Source organism: Varanus komodoensis, unplaced genomic scaffold, assembly GCF_004798865.1.
Source record: "Varanus komodoensis strain SLA01 unplaced genomic scaffold, ASM479886v1 scaffold136, whole genome shotgun sequence".
NCBI classification, from domain to species: domain Eukaryota; kingdom Metazoa; phylum Chordata; class Lepidosauria; order Squamata; family Varanidae; genus Varanus; species Varanus komodoensis.
Genome location: NW_025335395.1, coordinates 32,448 through 46,643, shown reverse-complemented (window position 1 = coordinate 46,643; position 14,196 = coordinate 32,448). Strand labels below are relative to the sequence as shown.

Below are 14,196 nucleotides of genomic sequence, written 5' to 3'. Positions count from 1 at the left end.
AAAGGAAGAACTTGGTGGTTTGCACTCTTTTGTCTTTGGGATGAATATGAGAACAATATGAATATGAAATCTCTAAGCAAAGTCCACCACAAGGGAAGTGGAAGTTGAGGAAGAAGGAAGGGACAAAACATCCCAAGAAACATATTTACAGTAGCAATTCAATGTTAGCTTTCAGAAAGTGGGACCCTTCTCTGCAGGGAGAAAAGAATGCCCACCCCACGACAACCCCACCACAGCCTAGAAAGTTCCAGGACAAAACCAGAAAAGTCACGACATAAAGAGCATCCCAAGATGGCTCTTCTCCTTTCCGCCTTGGAGTGACTAGTGATTTTCTCCTTTTTCAAAGCACTAGGCTGATGGAAGTAAACCTCATTGGACATTTGCCCTGTCCCCCAGAAGAAACATCTCTGTGAGAGAGAAGACTGGATTTGTCCATGTCTCCAATGAAAAATGCATCCCTCCAAGATCAGCTGAAGGGTCCTTTTAAGAATACTACCTTCTGTGCATTCCAGCAGCTCAGACTTTCATCTGTCCAGGATTTCCCTTCACAGATTTTTTATAGCCCACTGACCAAGAAGGATTTTCAAATGCCCTTGCCGAACTTTTCAGTTCACATCTTTTGTTTATTCTGGTTTTCCTCTTTCTAACTTGTTACCAAAGTGTTTTTCACTTTTCATACTTTATTAGAACTTAAGCATTTTGATTGTACACATTAAACTTTTCATTCTGCATGATGACACCTGTGCACTTGCTACATACTCTTCAGGCGTCTACTTATTTGTATGAAACAACTTGAAATGGTGCCATTCCTGCAATTTGGGTTTTTCTGATTTTCTTTGCTCCAAGGACAATTTTGCCTGCTTGTAATTGCCACCCATTTCAAAGCACCAGTTCCAACCTGCAAACCCCTTGTCAGAGGACACGTTTCCTCAGTGTGTGAAAGTGCTTTGGGAAGAGGGCTAAGCCGACCCAGTGCTAGCTGGATTTGGGTGGACCTGGCTTCTCTTCAACTCGCATTACCTACCTGAGGAATCTTGTAGATGCCTGACATGGCTGAAACCAGAGTGGAGATGTCCAATTCAGTTCCTTCAAGAATGGCCAGCAGGTTCTTCTTCTTGCCACAATCAAAATTTGGAAGGTGGCGTTCCCCACCAGAAGGCAGACCTAGCATGGCATAGGAAGTTGTTCTGGCATTGAAATGGCTCTCATAGATGTCATACCCCAGGCTCATGTTGGGTAAGAGCCTGGGATTCTGGTTGATACCATGGATGGAAAGTGAGAAGGACAACATGTGCCAGTATCTCAGGAGTAGGAAACTGCAATGCCAGAATTGGAGAAACTGGGCTAATTTTATGAAGAGGGTTCAGAAGAGATTCAGCATGCATCAAGAGAAGGATTCATTCACATGGCATGCAGTTCAGTGATGTCATTCACTTGCAGCAGGTGCAGTCACAGCTAGGGATGTGCAGAAAATCTGTTGGATTCCTGGTTTTGGCTTCCAAGGTTCAATATCTCTTCCCTTCATTCCAGAGTCCAAGTTCCTTGTAAGCACACCCAGCATTTGACGGCTGTTCCACAGGAATAGAGTTCCACATGCTGCATAATCAGTGCCATTCCTATATGCCTACCAGTTGTACCAGCAGCACTGAGTTGGGAAGTGTAGTGGATGGATTTCCTCTTGACTCACCTTACATGCAGGACTGGGCCAAACATGAGAGGAAGTCCACAAGATTCTAGAGTGGTAGATTCCAAAAGTGTTCATACCAACCCTAGTCAAAGTGACTAACTCTGATGACTTTAGCAGGAAAAATTTGTGGAGGAGAATGACAGTTCTGATGGCTCTGTTTTGCCTAAGTTGTCACAGGCTAGGGTTGGGATGAAACTTCTCAGAATCCCTCCTCCGAGGATTTCAAGCTTCCTCCTGTGCTCAACCTGTTCTTCCCAGCTATGTTGATCTGAGAGGAAGCCCATGAATGCTTGGAGACTCCCAGCTATGCTACCTTCCACATCAGTAGTGACTGCTTAAATGGGAGCTACTCCTGGCCTGTGAGTTGCATGCATGGGGGCTGCTTTCCCAGGGAGCCCCTCAACACCTGCCTTCTTTGGCATCAGTGGCAGGCACTTGAAGCGCAGCTTGCACAAGGTGTGGAGCTCACTTCCTGGAAAGCTCCACACAAATGCTGGGCATACAGTCCAAGAACATGAGCTCCAGGCTGCAGCAAGGCAAGCTGGATTCCAAGGAGCCCAGTCTTGGAAATGTGATGGATTTCCACTCCTTGACAGAATGCTGACATCCTTCAAGGAAGTGCAAGTGGAGAGATTTTATTGCTGTCCTTTCTACTTTGGGATATCCACTGACACCTGTTTGGGTACTGCGTACATCAAATGCTGGCCTAGATGGACCATTGGTCCAGTGCATTATGGCTCTCCTTATATTTTTATTTGGGGTATTTTAGGCCATCCAATTACAATGAGTCTCTGGATAGCTCACAGTGTCTTTTCATGTCTTCTAGAATAGAAGTCTCAGATGATGGTGTGCCACAGTCCCTCAAGCAATCAAATACAGTACTTTGCCCCAAAAATACTTGCAGATGCATGATTATCTCAAACCTGCCTGTTTGAGATAACCCAAGAAGTAGAGAGGCTTTGACATTCATTTTCCTCTCCAGCAGAAGTATTCTCGTCATTAGCACGGGAGTGACTGAAAGGGAGCATTCATCTGGCTGATCTTTTCCTGCAGGGTATGTCAGGGAAGGACTTGGGAAGTGAGATCTCCTCTTCTTCCCAAGATGCCAAGTGGAAATAATTGAAGGAGACACCCCATCCTCATGCCAAAGAACTTTGCCTGGCCCTCACCCTTCCTGACTCCTCCACAGATGTTCCATAATGGATTTTCTGCTACCTCCATTAGAAGAGCTGAAACTCAAAGACATCCATCTCATTTCCTACTGCATAAGAGGCAGTGATGCAGGAGTGGTAGGGAACCATGTGATGGGTCAAATAATTTGGGCAACCCCAAGGAAAAGTCCCCCTGGATCCAGCCTGGATCCTGCCTTGCAGGTTGAAGAAAGCAGATGTTTCTCCATAAGGCTCAAACCATGCAAGCAGTGACCACACAGACGTGAGACTGCTGTTCAGGATGCTCTCAATTTTCCTTCGGAAAGCACAAGAGGGGCAAAATTCAGGCAGAAATTCCAAGGGAATGGTCACAGGACCAGAACAACGGGCTGTCTGCAGAAGAGGGCACAACTGGAGTGCAGGAAAGGAAGCATTTAAGGAACATGATTCACCTCTCCCTTCGCTTGGCCGGTGACTCAGAAAAGACATAGGGTTGCTGATGCCCAAAATATTGTGAAGAGATGACTCCACTGACCAGATAGTCTCCTGGCTGATAATAGTTGGATGCTCCTTCTTCAAACATAACCTCAGGACAATTTGTCTTCTGCATCTCAGAAACTGCATGAGGCAGCAGCAGGAGCACCAGGAACACCGGCATTGGGATACCATGACTCAGTGCTCGCACGTCCCATGTGCCTGCTCTTCTCACCTGCACCTCCAGCTCAGCCAGAAAACTCTGACCTTGCAGCCCAACAGATGCAATCACTTCTGAGTGGGGCTTTTCTAAGTTTCACCTGGGCACAGTGCCTGCATCTTGTGGTCTGCTGTGATCCCCAGTCCAGCCCTCAAGAGTGCTGCCGGTGTTGCACACAGTCAGTTCCTCTGGCACAAGGCACAGAGTCTCCTGACATTGCCTTTGATTTTGCAATGTGGTTTATGTGTCTCAAGAAGGCCTCTAGAGCATTGGCCAGGATCAACATTAATCTGTTTTTAACCATCTACCGGAGAGAGACATCCACTCTGCTGCCTGACCCATTATGTGTCTCAAGGCAAAGAGGCACAGAGGAAGCAAAACATGATGTTATGGGAGCATGGCCCGACCTCTCTCAGAGGCTCATCTGGAAAGGAGCCAATAGTGGGAACATGTTTTGTCTATAATTGGTGGCCCCCTCTGGGCCCAGGGACACCTTCTTCAGGGTGTGTCTGTTCACTGCCTCCTTTAAAGGGACAGGGACCCAACTCTCCCTCCGTGAGGCATTAAGAACCTCCTGGACCCAGGGACCAATCCCGTGGCTGCCTCTTGTAAGTAGCCAGGAAGGGCAAGGGTCGAGTAAACAGATGGTTGGGCATACCAGCCCAAGCATCTTGTCCACTTCCTCAGGCTGCAGTAACTGAAACTCATCCAACAATGATGAACGTGACAACACTCTGAACACCTTCTGTTCTGGAATCATATCAACTGTGGAGTCCAACTCATGGTAAATCTGAGTGATTTTCTCCATGATGTGCTGGGTAAAGTCATCACAGTGGGCTGCTGAGTGTGTCACCACAAGAATGCAAAGAATCACTATGTTTTAGATACTTTGGAGAAGAATCCGTGAAGCAACTTCATGACTGTTCCATGTAGTTCAAGGTCAGGCAAGTGCCAAGCTGGAGAAAACAGGACTGCATGAAGTCTCAGATGTGGCCCCATCTTATGACATGAGCTGGTTACAGGTGCTGAGGAAAAATCATTAATTTTGCTACTACAAAATCCAGAAAACAATGCACAGGATGCTACCATCCATGCTGTTTTAGGAAATACCAGACTGCACTGTGAGGGGGAAACCTCCTCTGGGCAAACTTGGCTAAATGATGGCATTTCCACAGAGGGAAAGATGAGTCTGGCCAGAACTAGATGTAGCAATGGTTGAGGATCAAAAACAATGCTTCAGGGCATTTGGGAATATGCTGCCCAGCAGGTATTACTGGATTGCAATGTCCATCAGCTTGGCTAATGCTGAAGGATGATGGGTGTTGCAGTCCAACAGGATCAGAGGGCTTTTTCCCATCCTGGATGGAAGCAAATGTGTGCATTACATGGGGGAATTTCCCAGCCTGGCTCCCTTCCATACTCTCCTGGATGCATCAGGTGAGAACCTCAGTGCTGATCCCAGATTCAGTACCAGCATGTCATGCAGGTTCCAGACAGGTTATCCCATGACCAGCAGTACCTGCACCAGGTGGATCTGAGTCCTCATTTCAAAAAGACAGTCCTCATTGGAACACTCCTGTTGCATCTTTCTTCTTCAACATTATCATCCCAAACTCCTGGTTCACCAATAAAGGCCATTCTTGGATCATGCCTGGCCATTCCACAGAGTCCATCAATAAATTCCTAGATGAACCTTGAGGACTTGCTCAAAGCTTGCAGTGATGGAGCCATGTGAAGTCTGGTCCAGCAAAAGTTGGCCATTGTGGGCATGGCTCCTTTCCAAGATGTGAATCAACCCTGGAAAGAACAGCAGCTCAAGACCTCCTTTTCTCCTTTGTGAAAGTTTGTCACAAACTGGCATGCCAGGACCTCTTCTCCATTATCTCAGAGTGCAGAACAGGGAAAAATTTATCCCAGTTGCCTCAGGAAGAACTTCCTGAGCAGTTAGAGCACTATGTCAATAGAACCAATGACCTAGGGAGCTTGGGGGCTCTCCCACACTAGAGGGATTCAGGATGGATCTGGACAGCAATCCGAGAGGGATGATCTCACATGGGGTCTTGCTTGAGTGGCTGGCTGGCTCCAATTGGCTTCTGGCTCCTTCCAAGTCTACTATACAAGAATTCTATGATTCTTGGGCAGTCAAAGATAACACATGGAACTAGGGTTACAATAAGGGAATCGGGAACTACACACCTCCAAATGAGCCCTTGCCATTTGGATCCCTTGAGAGCTTCAGGATTTTTCCTGTGAAATAAGATGGGCCACTAGAGCCACTTCTGCTGTACAGTCACACAGACCCACAACATGCATAGAAGGTAAAAATAAGGTTTATTTAAGGTTTATTCAAAAGGATAAAATTCACATCCAGAGGCAGCAAACATTCCTTTAGCATCACAATCTTTCTCTAAATTTCCAAAGAGGGAAATAGCTTTCTGGCTATTAGAATAACACAAGAAAAGGAGGTCACAGAGAAAGAGGGGTAGACCAGGGCTACTGCCTCTTTGTAATTTGTCCCAAGAGTGGACCCTTAACCCCAGAGCCTTGCATAGGCAGGAAGGCTACAAGGAGTTCATGGGCTGGATCACCAGGCCCGTGATCAGAGATTGGCCCCTGCCAGGACTGAGTGAATTCCATGGGGCTCCTCCTTGGCAGGAACATTTCCCCTCTCTGCTGATGGCTCCACTTCCTTCTGTTGGTGTGCTCCCTCTATTCCTGGATATACTCTCAACCCATGGAAAGACACATGGTCAGAATCCATTCCATCAGTATTCTTTGTTCCCCATCAGAAGATGTGATTCTTATCCAGATGGTGATGAATTCTCCAGCCCTGGGAAGATGCCACTTTTAATTTTTTTCATGAGATACTCCTTTTAACTCAGATCAGGTCTCAGTAGAATAACGTAGGACTTGAGGGGAAGATGCAGTTTAGCAACTGAGCATTGAAGGCCAAGATGGAGAAAACCTGCATGACCACCATGCACTTTCCCTTCATGCTCAGGTAGTGAGCATGAAGGATGCCCAGATGCTGCAGATGTTCAGCATGCTGAAGGCAATCAGGTTGGCTTCATGGAAGGACTGAGGAAGCTTCATGGCTAAGAAAGCCCCATTGAAGGAGTTGACAGTCTGAAAGCCCTAGGCTTGTGTAAAAAATGGTGACAGACCCTTCTTTGCATTGTAGAATGATTTCACCAAATGGGAGCATGTTTCAGAGTGTAAAAATGGGGATGGCTGTACACCCAGATTATGTAGATGACAACTTACATCTTGGAGAAGGAAATGGCAATGGAATTAGCAAAGCTCCACCCCAGCCATGTCTTCCCCTTCTTCCTTGGCTTTGTGGCCACAAAGGCCAGCACCATGGTGATCATTTTTGCCAAGACTTCAACTGAGATGGTGATGCTGAAGATTATCAGCTGGAGAAATCAGATCTCTTTCCTTGGCCGGTCAATGAACAGGAAGGAATACAGAAAGGAAAGAAGCAGAGAGACCTGGGCAATGTAGGGCAGGTTCCAATTGTTGGATTTAACTCCTGGAGTTTTCAGGTATTTAATGAAGCTTCCTAGAATGGAACCTGTGGCGATGGAGCAGAACAGCACATAGGAACTCTGGTCCTCTGTTCCTGCTGAGCTGGTAGTGCTTCAGATTCATGCAATGGCTCATTGACATAGTTTAGCTTTTATTTTACTCACACCCGTTGGTTTCTTCTGGAGGCTCATGACTCCAACTAAAGGAAAGCTGAAGTACCAGGTGAAGGACAGAAGCCCTCAGAAATGAGGTGAGATGAAATTTCCTTCCAGTCCATTGGAACAGAAGTCCTCTCTCTGAGGCTCATGAGAACTGAGATAAAACTGCCAAATGGGTAAACTACTGTGTGTTTGGAGAGTCAGCTGGGTGGCAATGAATATGCTGCTTGGGTTAAGTAAGAATGCAACCCATAATGCTGCTGAATGGATTTGCCTGGAGACTCTTAGCAAATGGCATCTGGGTGCAGAGAGAGAGGATGAATTCAGGTCACAAGGACAGTTCTGGCTTGAGGGACATGCCAGGAGTGTAAGAACTCTGAAATTGCTAATTCAAAGAGCCACTGTACTGCCACCTCAATTTCGCCCTGACAAGCCATCCCAAGGTGACTCAGAATGGAAACATTTCAAGACAGCTACTAACCATCTAGCAAAGGAACATTTCTTCTGAAATGGAAGAAACACTAGAGATCATATTGCAAATGTAGGCTGACTACTGGTGCTCACCAAAGAATGTGAAAAGAAGACCAGTCAATGCTTTATAGACCACAGCAGAGCTGTGTGGATCATGAGAAGCAATGGATGGTCCTGAAAGATGTGGATGTGCATCAGCGCTCAACTGTTCTGATGCAGAAATTCTACTGTGTGCAAGAAACTATAGTGATAACAGAATATAGAAAAATAGAATGGTTTCCCTTAGGAAAAGGGTTCAGAAAAAAGTGTATTTGATACCCCATTTGCTAAATCTACACACAGAACGTATCACAAGGAAAGCTGAATTAGGATCAGAGGAAGGAGTGCAAATTGATGGAAGATGCACCACTGTTTTAAAATGTACTGATGATACCATACCACTGACTGCCGTGGATGGGACATTCTGGAGGTGTTTCATTCGTAGGGTCATCATCAGTTAAAGATGACTTGACACATGACAACAGCAGTAACAGGCACCATCCAAAGTTAGAGTAAAATATCAAATATCAAATTGTAGTAGCAATGTCTTCTTTGGAACAAACCTTCTCTACAAGATTGTAATGAACCTTCCTTTTTCAAAGTACAGACAAATGCAAGAGGAATAGTTTGATATCTGGATTTGGGTAGCCATTCAAATCAAATCTGTATGGGGGTGTTCATCAAGAGATGCCCCCTTATATTCAGTTTGGGCTTCCATGCAATAATGTCGCATTTTGGAAGAAAGATACAACGCAGCAACCCAGCCCTGGAAGTCAAAATGGAGAAGACCTGCACTGCCACCATATATTTACCACTGGTGCTCAGGTAGGTGGGCACAAACGATACCCAGACACTGCAGAAGACCAGCATGCTGAAGGTGATCAGCTTGGCCTCATTGAAGGCACCAGGCAGCTTCCTGGCCAGGAAAGCCACTATGAAGCAGACGGCAGCCAAGAAGCCCATGTAGCCGAGGGCTCTGTAGAACATGGCCACAGAGCCTTCGTTGCATTGTAGAATGAACTTTTCCAGCTGGGAATGCATGTCAGAGTGAGCGAATGGAGGAGAGGTTCCCAGCCAGTTGCCATAGATCACAACTTGGATGCTGGAATAGAAAATGACAATGGAGTTGGCCAATGTCTTCCCCAACCAGTTTCATGCCCTGTTGCCTGGCTTGGTGGCCAAGAAGGCCAAGACCACAGTGACTGTTTTGGCCAAGAGAGAACAGATGGCAACTGAGAAGATGATGCTGAAGGTTGTTTGCCACAGAAGGCAGGTGACCTTGCTGGGCTGGCTGATGAATAAGAAGGGGGAGGAGAAGGAAAGCAGGAGGGTGACCAGAAGAATATAGGAGAGGTTGTGGTTGTTGGTTTTGACCACTGGTGTTTCTCGGAATTTAATGAAGATTCCTAACACAAGTCCTGTGAATAAGGAGAGCATTAGGGCCATGGAAGCCATGGAGATCCCAAGGGTTCCTTCATAGGACAGGAAGGTGATCATCTTGGGAGTACATTGAATTCAGTTCCTATTTGGATGCTGATCATCTGGACACTTGGTGCAATGGGCAGCACCTGGGAAGAGAAAGAGAAACATCTCCCTCTCATCCTTAGCAAACTCTGTTATTTATGCTCAGTCAAGGACGCTGAGCAGGTAACCCTGGGAGTACACAATGCTTTCCTGCAGGCTCAGTCAAAAGTGCTGGTCTTCCTCATTCTCTCATGCCAACAACCCTTGTTCTGTGATCTCTGCCTTTAGCATCCAAAGGTGTGTATGAGGAATCCATTGTCTCCAAAGCTTTCCTTGGCTCATTGGTTAGCCAGCTTCCTCTGGCATATTCGACCTTCTCATAGCTAATTTGTCAGTCAAGTCCTCATCAGGGAATGCAGGCTGAAAGGGACTTGACCAGGGGCTCTCATCACTGACTCTGTCTCTTTTGCAGGCCTTTTCAAAGGACGTGTGGCAGGTGAGCTCCAAGGGACATAGCTGCATGGAGGCTTCCCTGTGGGCACTCTGCTGTGTGGCTCAAGTGGTGTGATCATAGAAGCAGGGAAGAGTAGAGTTGGAACGGTCCCTGAAGATCATGAGGTCCTGGCCCCTGCTGTTGCAGGACACTATGTTACACTGTCCCATTCAAACGACCTTCCAAATGTATCATTCCAAACCAAGTTAGCAGATGAAGAAGACAAAGCAATGGAGTAGTAAAGGAGTGCCAGCATGCCATAAAAGCCCCAGTGTCATAACAAGCCATATGACTTGTGCAATTTATTTAAAAATAAAAATAAAGGCATCATAGTTGGGGACAAAGGGGGAGTATTCCCTGCTGCATGGTCCAATAATTCTGCCTTTGAAAATGACAATTCTGGATGGAGCATGGGGAATTCTCCTTCAGACATGCAGCATGAAAGCATGGGATTTGCTAGCAACGGTTATCCAGAATTTTAAAAAACTAAAACAAAAAAGTGGGCATGTTGAAAAGAGGACAAAGCTATCTCTTCTTATGGTCTTATTTACGCCGTCCTGAGATGCCATGCATAAGGGTCCGCATATAAAAGGTTTAAATAAATACATATTTATCTTTGTGAATACATTCACATATTAAAAATGGCCACTAAGCTTCTGCTAATCTCTTTCCAAAGGAAATTAAACCTGAGCAAGGACTCAGTGTCATGCATTTCTCTGGCTCAGAGAAGTGGAGTCAACATAAGTGTATGAAGCATGCAGAAGAGAATGTGCTCAGAAGTTAGAGAAGGTACACTGCCTCACCGACTAGAGGAAACTTCCATCCTCAACATTTCTCTTGGAGACCCACTTTGTGAAACCATTTATGCAGAGCGCAAGAAAATTAGAAATGCCTCCAAAAGAGAAGAAATTGCAGGAAATTTCTGATGAGGGGAACCCCGTATGCTTCCCAATGTGGCTTGATTTGGAGAAACCACCACCCTGACAACACATGGTCTGTTCAAAACCTTGTTCAATGTGTTTTTGCTCCCTCTTCCACAACACTGGTGCTTGGAGATTCTCTCTGGCCCAACAAAAGACACTCTCTCTCCAGATAGCAGATTCTTCAACTATGGCATTCTCTTTCAGAAAATGAAGCAAGAACCATGGATTTTGAAATCTTGAAGAAGTTGTTTGACGAATTCATGGAGAAGGCATCCGAGTCCTGACTAGGATATGTTACCTCCAGGCCAGAGGAGGTATGACTTTGTGTTCCAGTTGCTAGGAAGATGAGCTGGGTGGTGCTTTGACACTTATGACATATAAAGATCCCTTGAACTTGTAGCTTCTGCTAAAGACAAGTATTTCCAGCAAGGTTCTCTCTGCAGGAATGCCTCCTCGTTTGCAATCTTCCCCTTGGACACACAGCACCCACCACAAATGCCAGGAGCATGCTTTCTGACACCTTGATGCACCTGGCAACAACCCTGAGAATAGCCCCGTGTCACCATTCAAAGGTTCCCAAAGCCCCTCTGCAGCCGGAGGACAGGAGAAAGAAGACTGGAAGAATCCTGCACTGAGCAGGGTTCTTTGTAGGGTGCCTCATTCCTTGGCATGATGTGCCAGAATGCTCCCTGAAGTGGAGGATTGTTTTCCACCTGCGCAGGGGCTGGATGTTCCTCCTTACTCACCTTCCTGAGTGGAGATGGCCCCTTCTGGGCAGGGAGTGCAGTCATAGCAGCAAACAGGCTTTCCTTCCTGAACCACTTTGAAGAATCCTGGGCGGCAGCTTTCCACACACCTGGCCTTGGGCAGGGGCTGAGCACAAAAGCAAGGACCACCAGGAAGATGTGTTAGAGCTACTTCACTGGGGGAAAGGAGAGGCAGTGTAGGAAAGGGCAAGGGAGGAATTCTGGGACTGAAGCTGATACTGCAACTAGGGTTGTGAAAATTGGGCTAAAATGTCATCCTTTTCTGCTCACTTGATTTCATTCCCATGCTTGGAAAGTATGCAAAGAAGTGAAGACATGCAAGTAACATGTGCAGAAGCATGTGGCTGGCCTGAGGAGTTCTCCAGAAAATGCTTCCGTACAGAGGACCACACAAGCTATTGTTCCAAGCCAGATTTAGGACACAGAGAAAGTGTGTTGGAGTCTGGGAAGCCAAATCAGAGAAATCTGATGGATTTCACTTCCTAAATGGGATTCCTTGCACATTGCTGCCTCTAAGCAAACCAAAACCCATGAAAATGATCCCAATGCACATCCATTCCCAAATACAAGCATTTGACAGGACATGGAAAGAAAGAAGGGCATGATTTTCTTCACATGGTGAGCCATTTTGGCCACATGATGGCATCTTGGTCAGTTGTGCACTTGCTTCCAGACAGCCCTTGCCTTTTTATACTCCCAACTTTCACTCTTACAACAGACCTGTTGGGAAACTTCACCCAGTTGACAATGTCCAAGTCAGCTGCCAGGTCACCCTTCTCATCCAAATACACTTCATTCATGGAATGATTGTGAAACTGGGGGCTTCTCAGGAAGGGGTGGATCTAGAATGGGTGAGATGCAGCCAACACTGAGGAAAGATGGAACCATGCTGGATTCCCCATTTTTTCCCCCTTTTTGCTAAGAACTGGCTCCTGATTGAAGTGGCTGGTGCTTAGTTTCAAATGCACAAGTGCCCTGATTTCATCCCTGAATGTGCTTGGTCTGTTTTAGGAGGTTGACCAGAAGAAGTCTTCTGCTCTATTTATTAATTTATTAATTTATTTAAACCATTTTTATGTTGCCCCCATCACAAGAAAGCCTCGGGGTGGCTCACAACAAAAACAAAACACTCACCATAATAAAAATATTAAAACCCAGTGCATCTTGACTTAAAAATTTTAAAATCCTATAAATAACCAATAAATTAACAACTGCAATAAGTTTTAAATAAAAAGGTCTTAGCCTGGTGCTGAAAAACAAATAACGATGGCACCAGGCGGACCTCTCTGGGGAGCACATTCTATAGATGGGGCACCACCACAGAGAAAGCCCTCCTCAGGGTACTAACACTCCTAATATCATTCACAGAGCGTTCCCGGAGAAGGGCATCCTTTGCTGATCTCAAGGGCTGGGAGGGCATATATGGACGCAAGCGTTCCTTTAGATACCCAGGACCCAAGCCATTGAGGGCTTTATAGGTCATAACCAACACCTTGAATTGGGCCCGGACTTCAATAGGGAGCCAGTGGAGCTGACGGAGAACTGGGGTTATATGAGAACAAGGCCTAGTCCCCATCAGCAGCCTGGCAGCTCTATTCTGCACCAATTGAAGTATCTGGACCATCTTCAAGGGAAGCCCCATGTATAGCGTGTTGCAGAAATCTAATCAGGAAGTTACCAAAGCGTGTGACACTGTTGCCAGGCAATCGTTCTCCAGGAAGGGACGCAGCTGATGGATCAGCCGAAGCTGAAGGAAGGCGCTCCTCGCCATTGCCGTCACCTGAGCTTCTAAAGACAGCTCAGGGTCGAGGAGCACTCCTAAGTTGCGAACCTTGTCCCTCAGAGGGAGTGCAACCCCATTTAGGACAAGGCCCAAGTAACCCATCCCGAGGCCTGAACCACCCACCAACAGGACCTCCATCTTGTCTGGATTGAGCTTCAGTTTATTGGCCCTCATCCAGCCCATTACCTCGGCCAGACACCGGTTCGGCACAGCCACTGCCTCACCTGGATTGGTGGAAAATGAGAGGTAGAGCTGGGTATCATCAGCGTAATTATGCAAACCTGTTCTGGCATGTGACCCAAGTCCAAGTCTCAGGGAAATTGAAGCCATCCTCTTCAGTGGGCAGATCTCAGCATTCCTTGGAAAGCACCTATTTGTCAGGCTGTACAGTCTTACCTATGGGTTCCTTCGACTGTATGCTGACAGTGGATTGTGCTGGAGATATCACATCTGGCTTATTGGTAGGGAGGAATCTCAATATCATGTCTGAATATCAGGCATTAAATTGTGCAAGTCAATTAAAACAGTTTTCAGCACAGAACGGTTTTCTTCCAAATGCCAGTGATACATTCAATACAAAATGTGATTCAGGAAATCGAATGAGTTCAACTTGAACAGTGAAAATTTCTTAACATGAGCAAAGAGACAAATCATGGGTCCACTTGGTCAACTACATGAGCATCCTGAACAACATGCAAAGTCAAAAGATGTGGTAACCCACACACATAGACTGAGTATGGGTTGAGTGTAGATTGTCATTGAACTGTGGTCCATTGCTGAAGCATGGATTATCTGGAATGCACCCACTGGATATAACCCCTGAATGAATAATAAAGTTTCTTTGGTTTGATATGTCACTGAGCTTAAGACAACATGATAACCTCCATTTCAACAACAAGCACAATTTAAGCACTAGCCACACAGAATCTTTGTGGCAGTGCAATGTTGTCCTAGTCAGATTAATCAACTGGCTGGATGGATTTGACCAAAGGTCCCTATGACACCTCACCCTGCTAGCATGGTCTTACTCAGGGTACC

General features: G+C 46.1%; 1 protein-coding gene across 1 annotated transcript in view; it reads right to left on the bottom strand.

The window, feature by feature from the left end:
- Positions 1-1,231, bottom strand: part of LOC123019743 (vomeronasal type-2 receptor 26-like) — a 19,761-nt gene extending 18,530 nt beyond the window's left edge. Inside the window, exon 1 of the mRNA XM_044422805.1 lies at positions 1,025-1,231. Within this exon, the coding sequence (XP_044278740.1) occupies positions 1,025-1,231 (207 nt within the window). The remainder of the gene's footprint in view (positions 1-1,024) is intronic.
- Between the last annotated feature and the right edge of the window lie 12,965 nt (positions 1,232-14,196).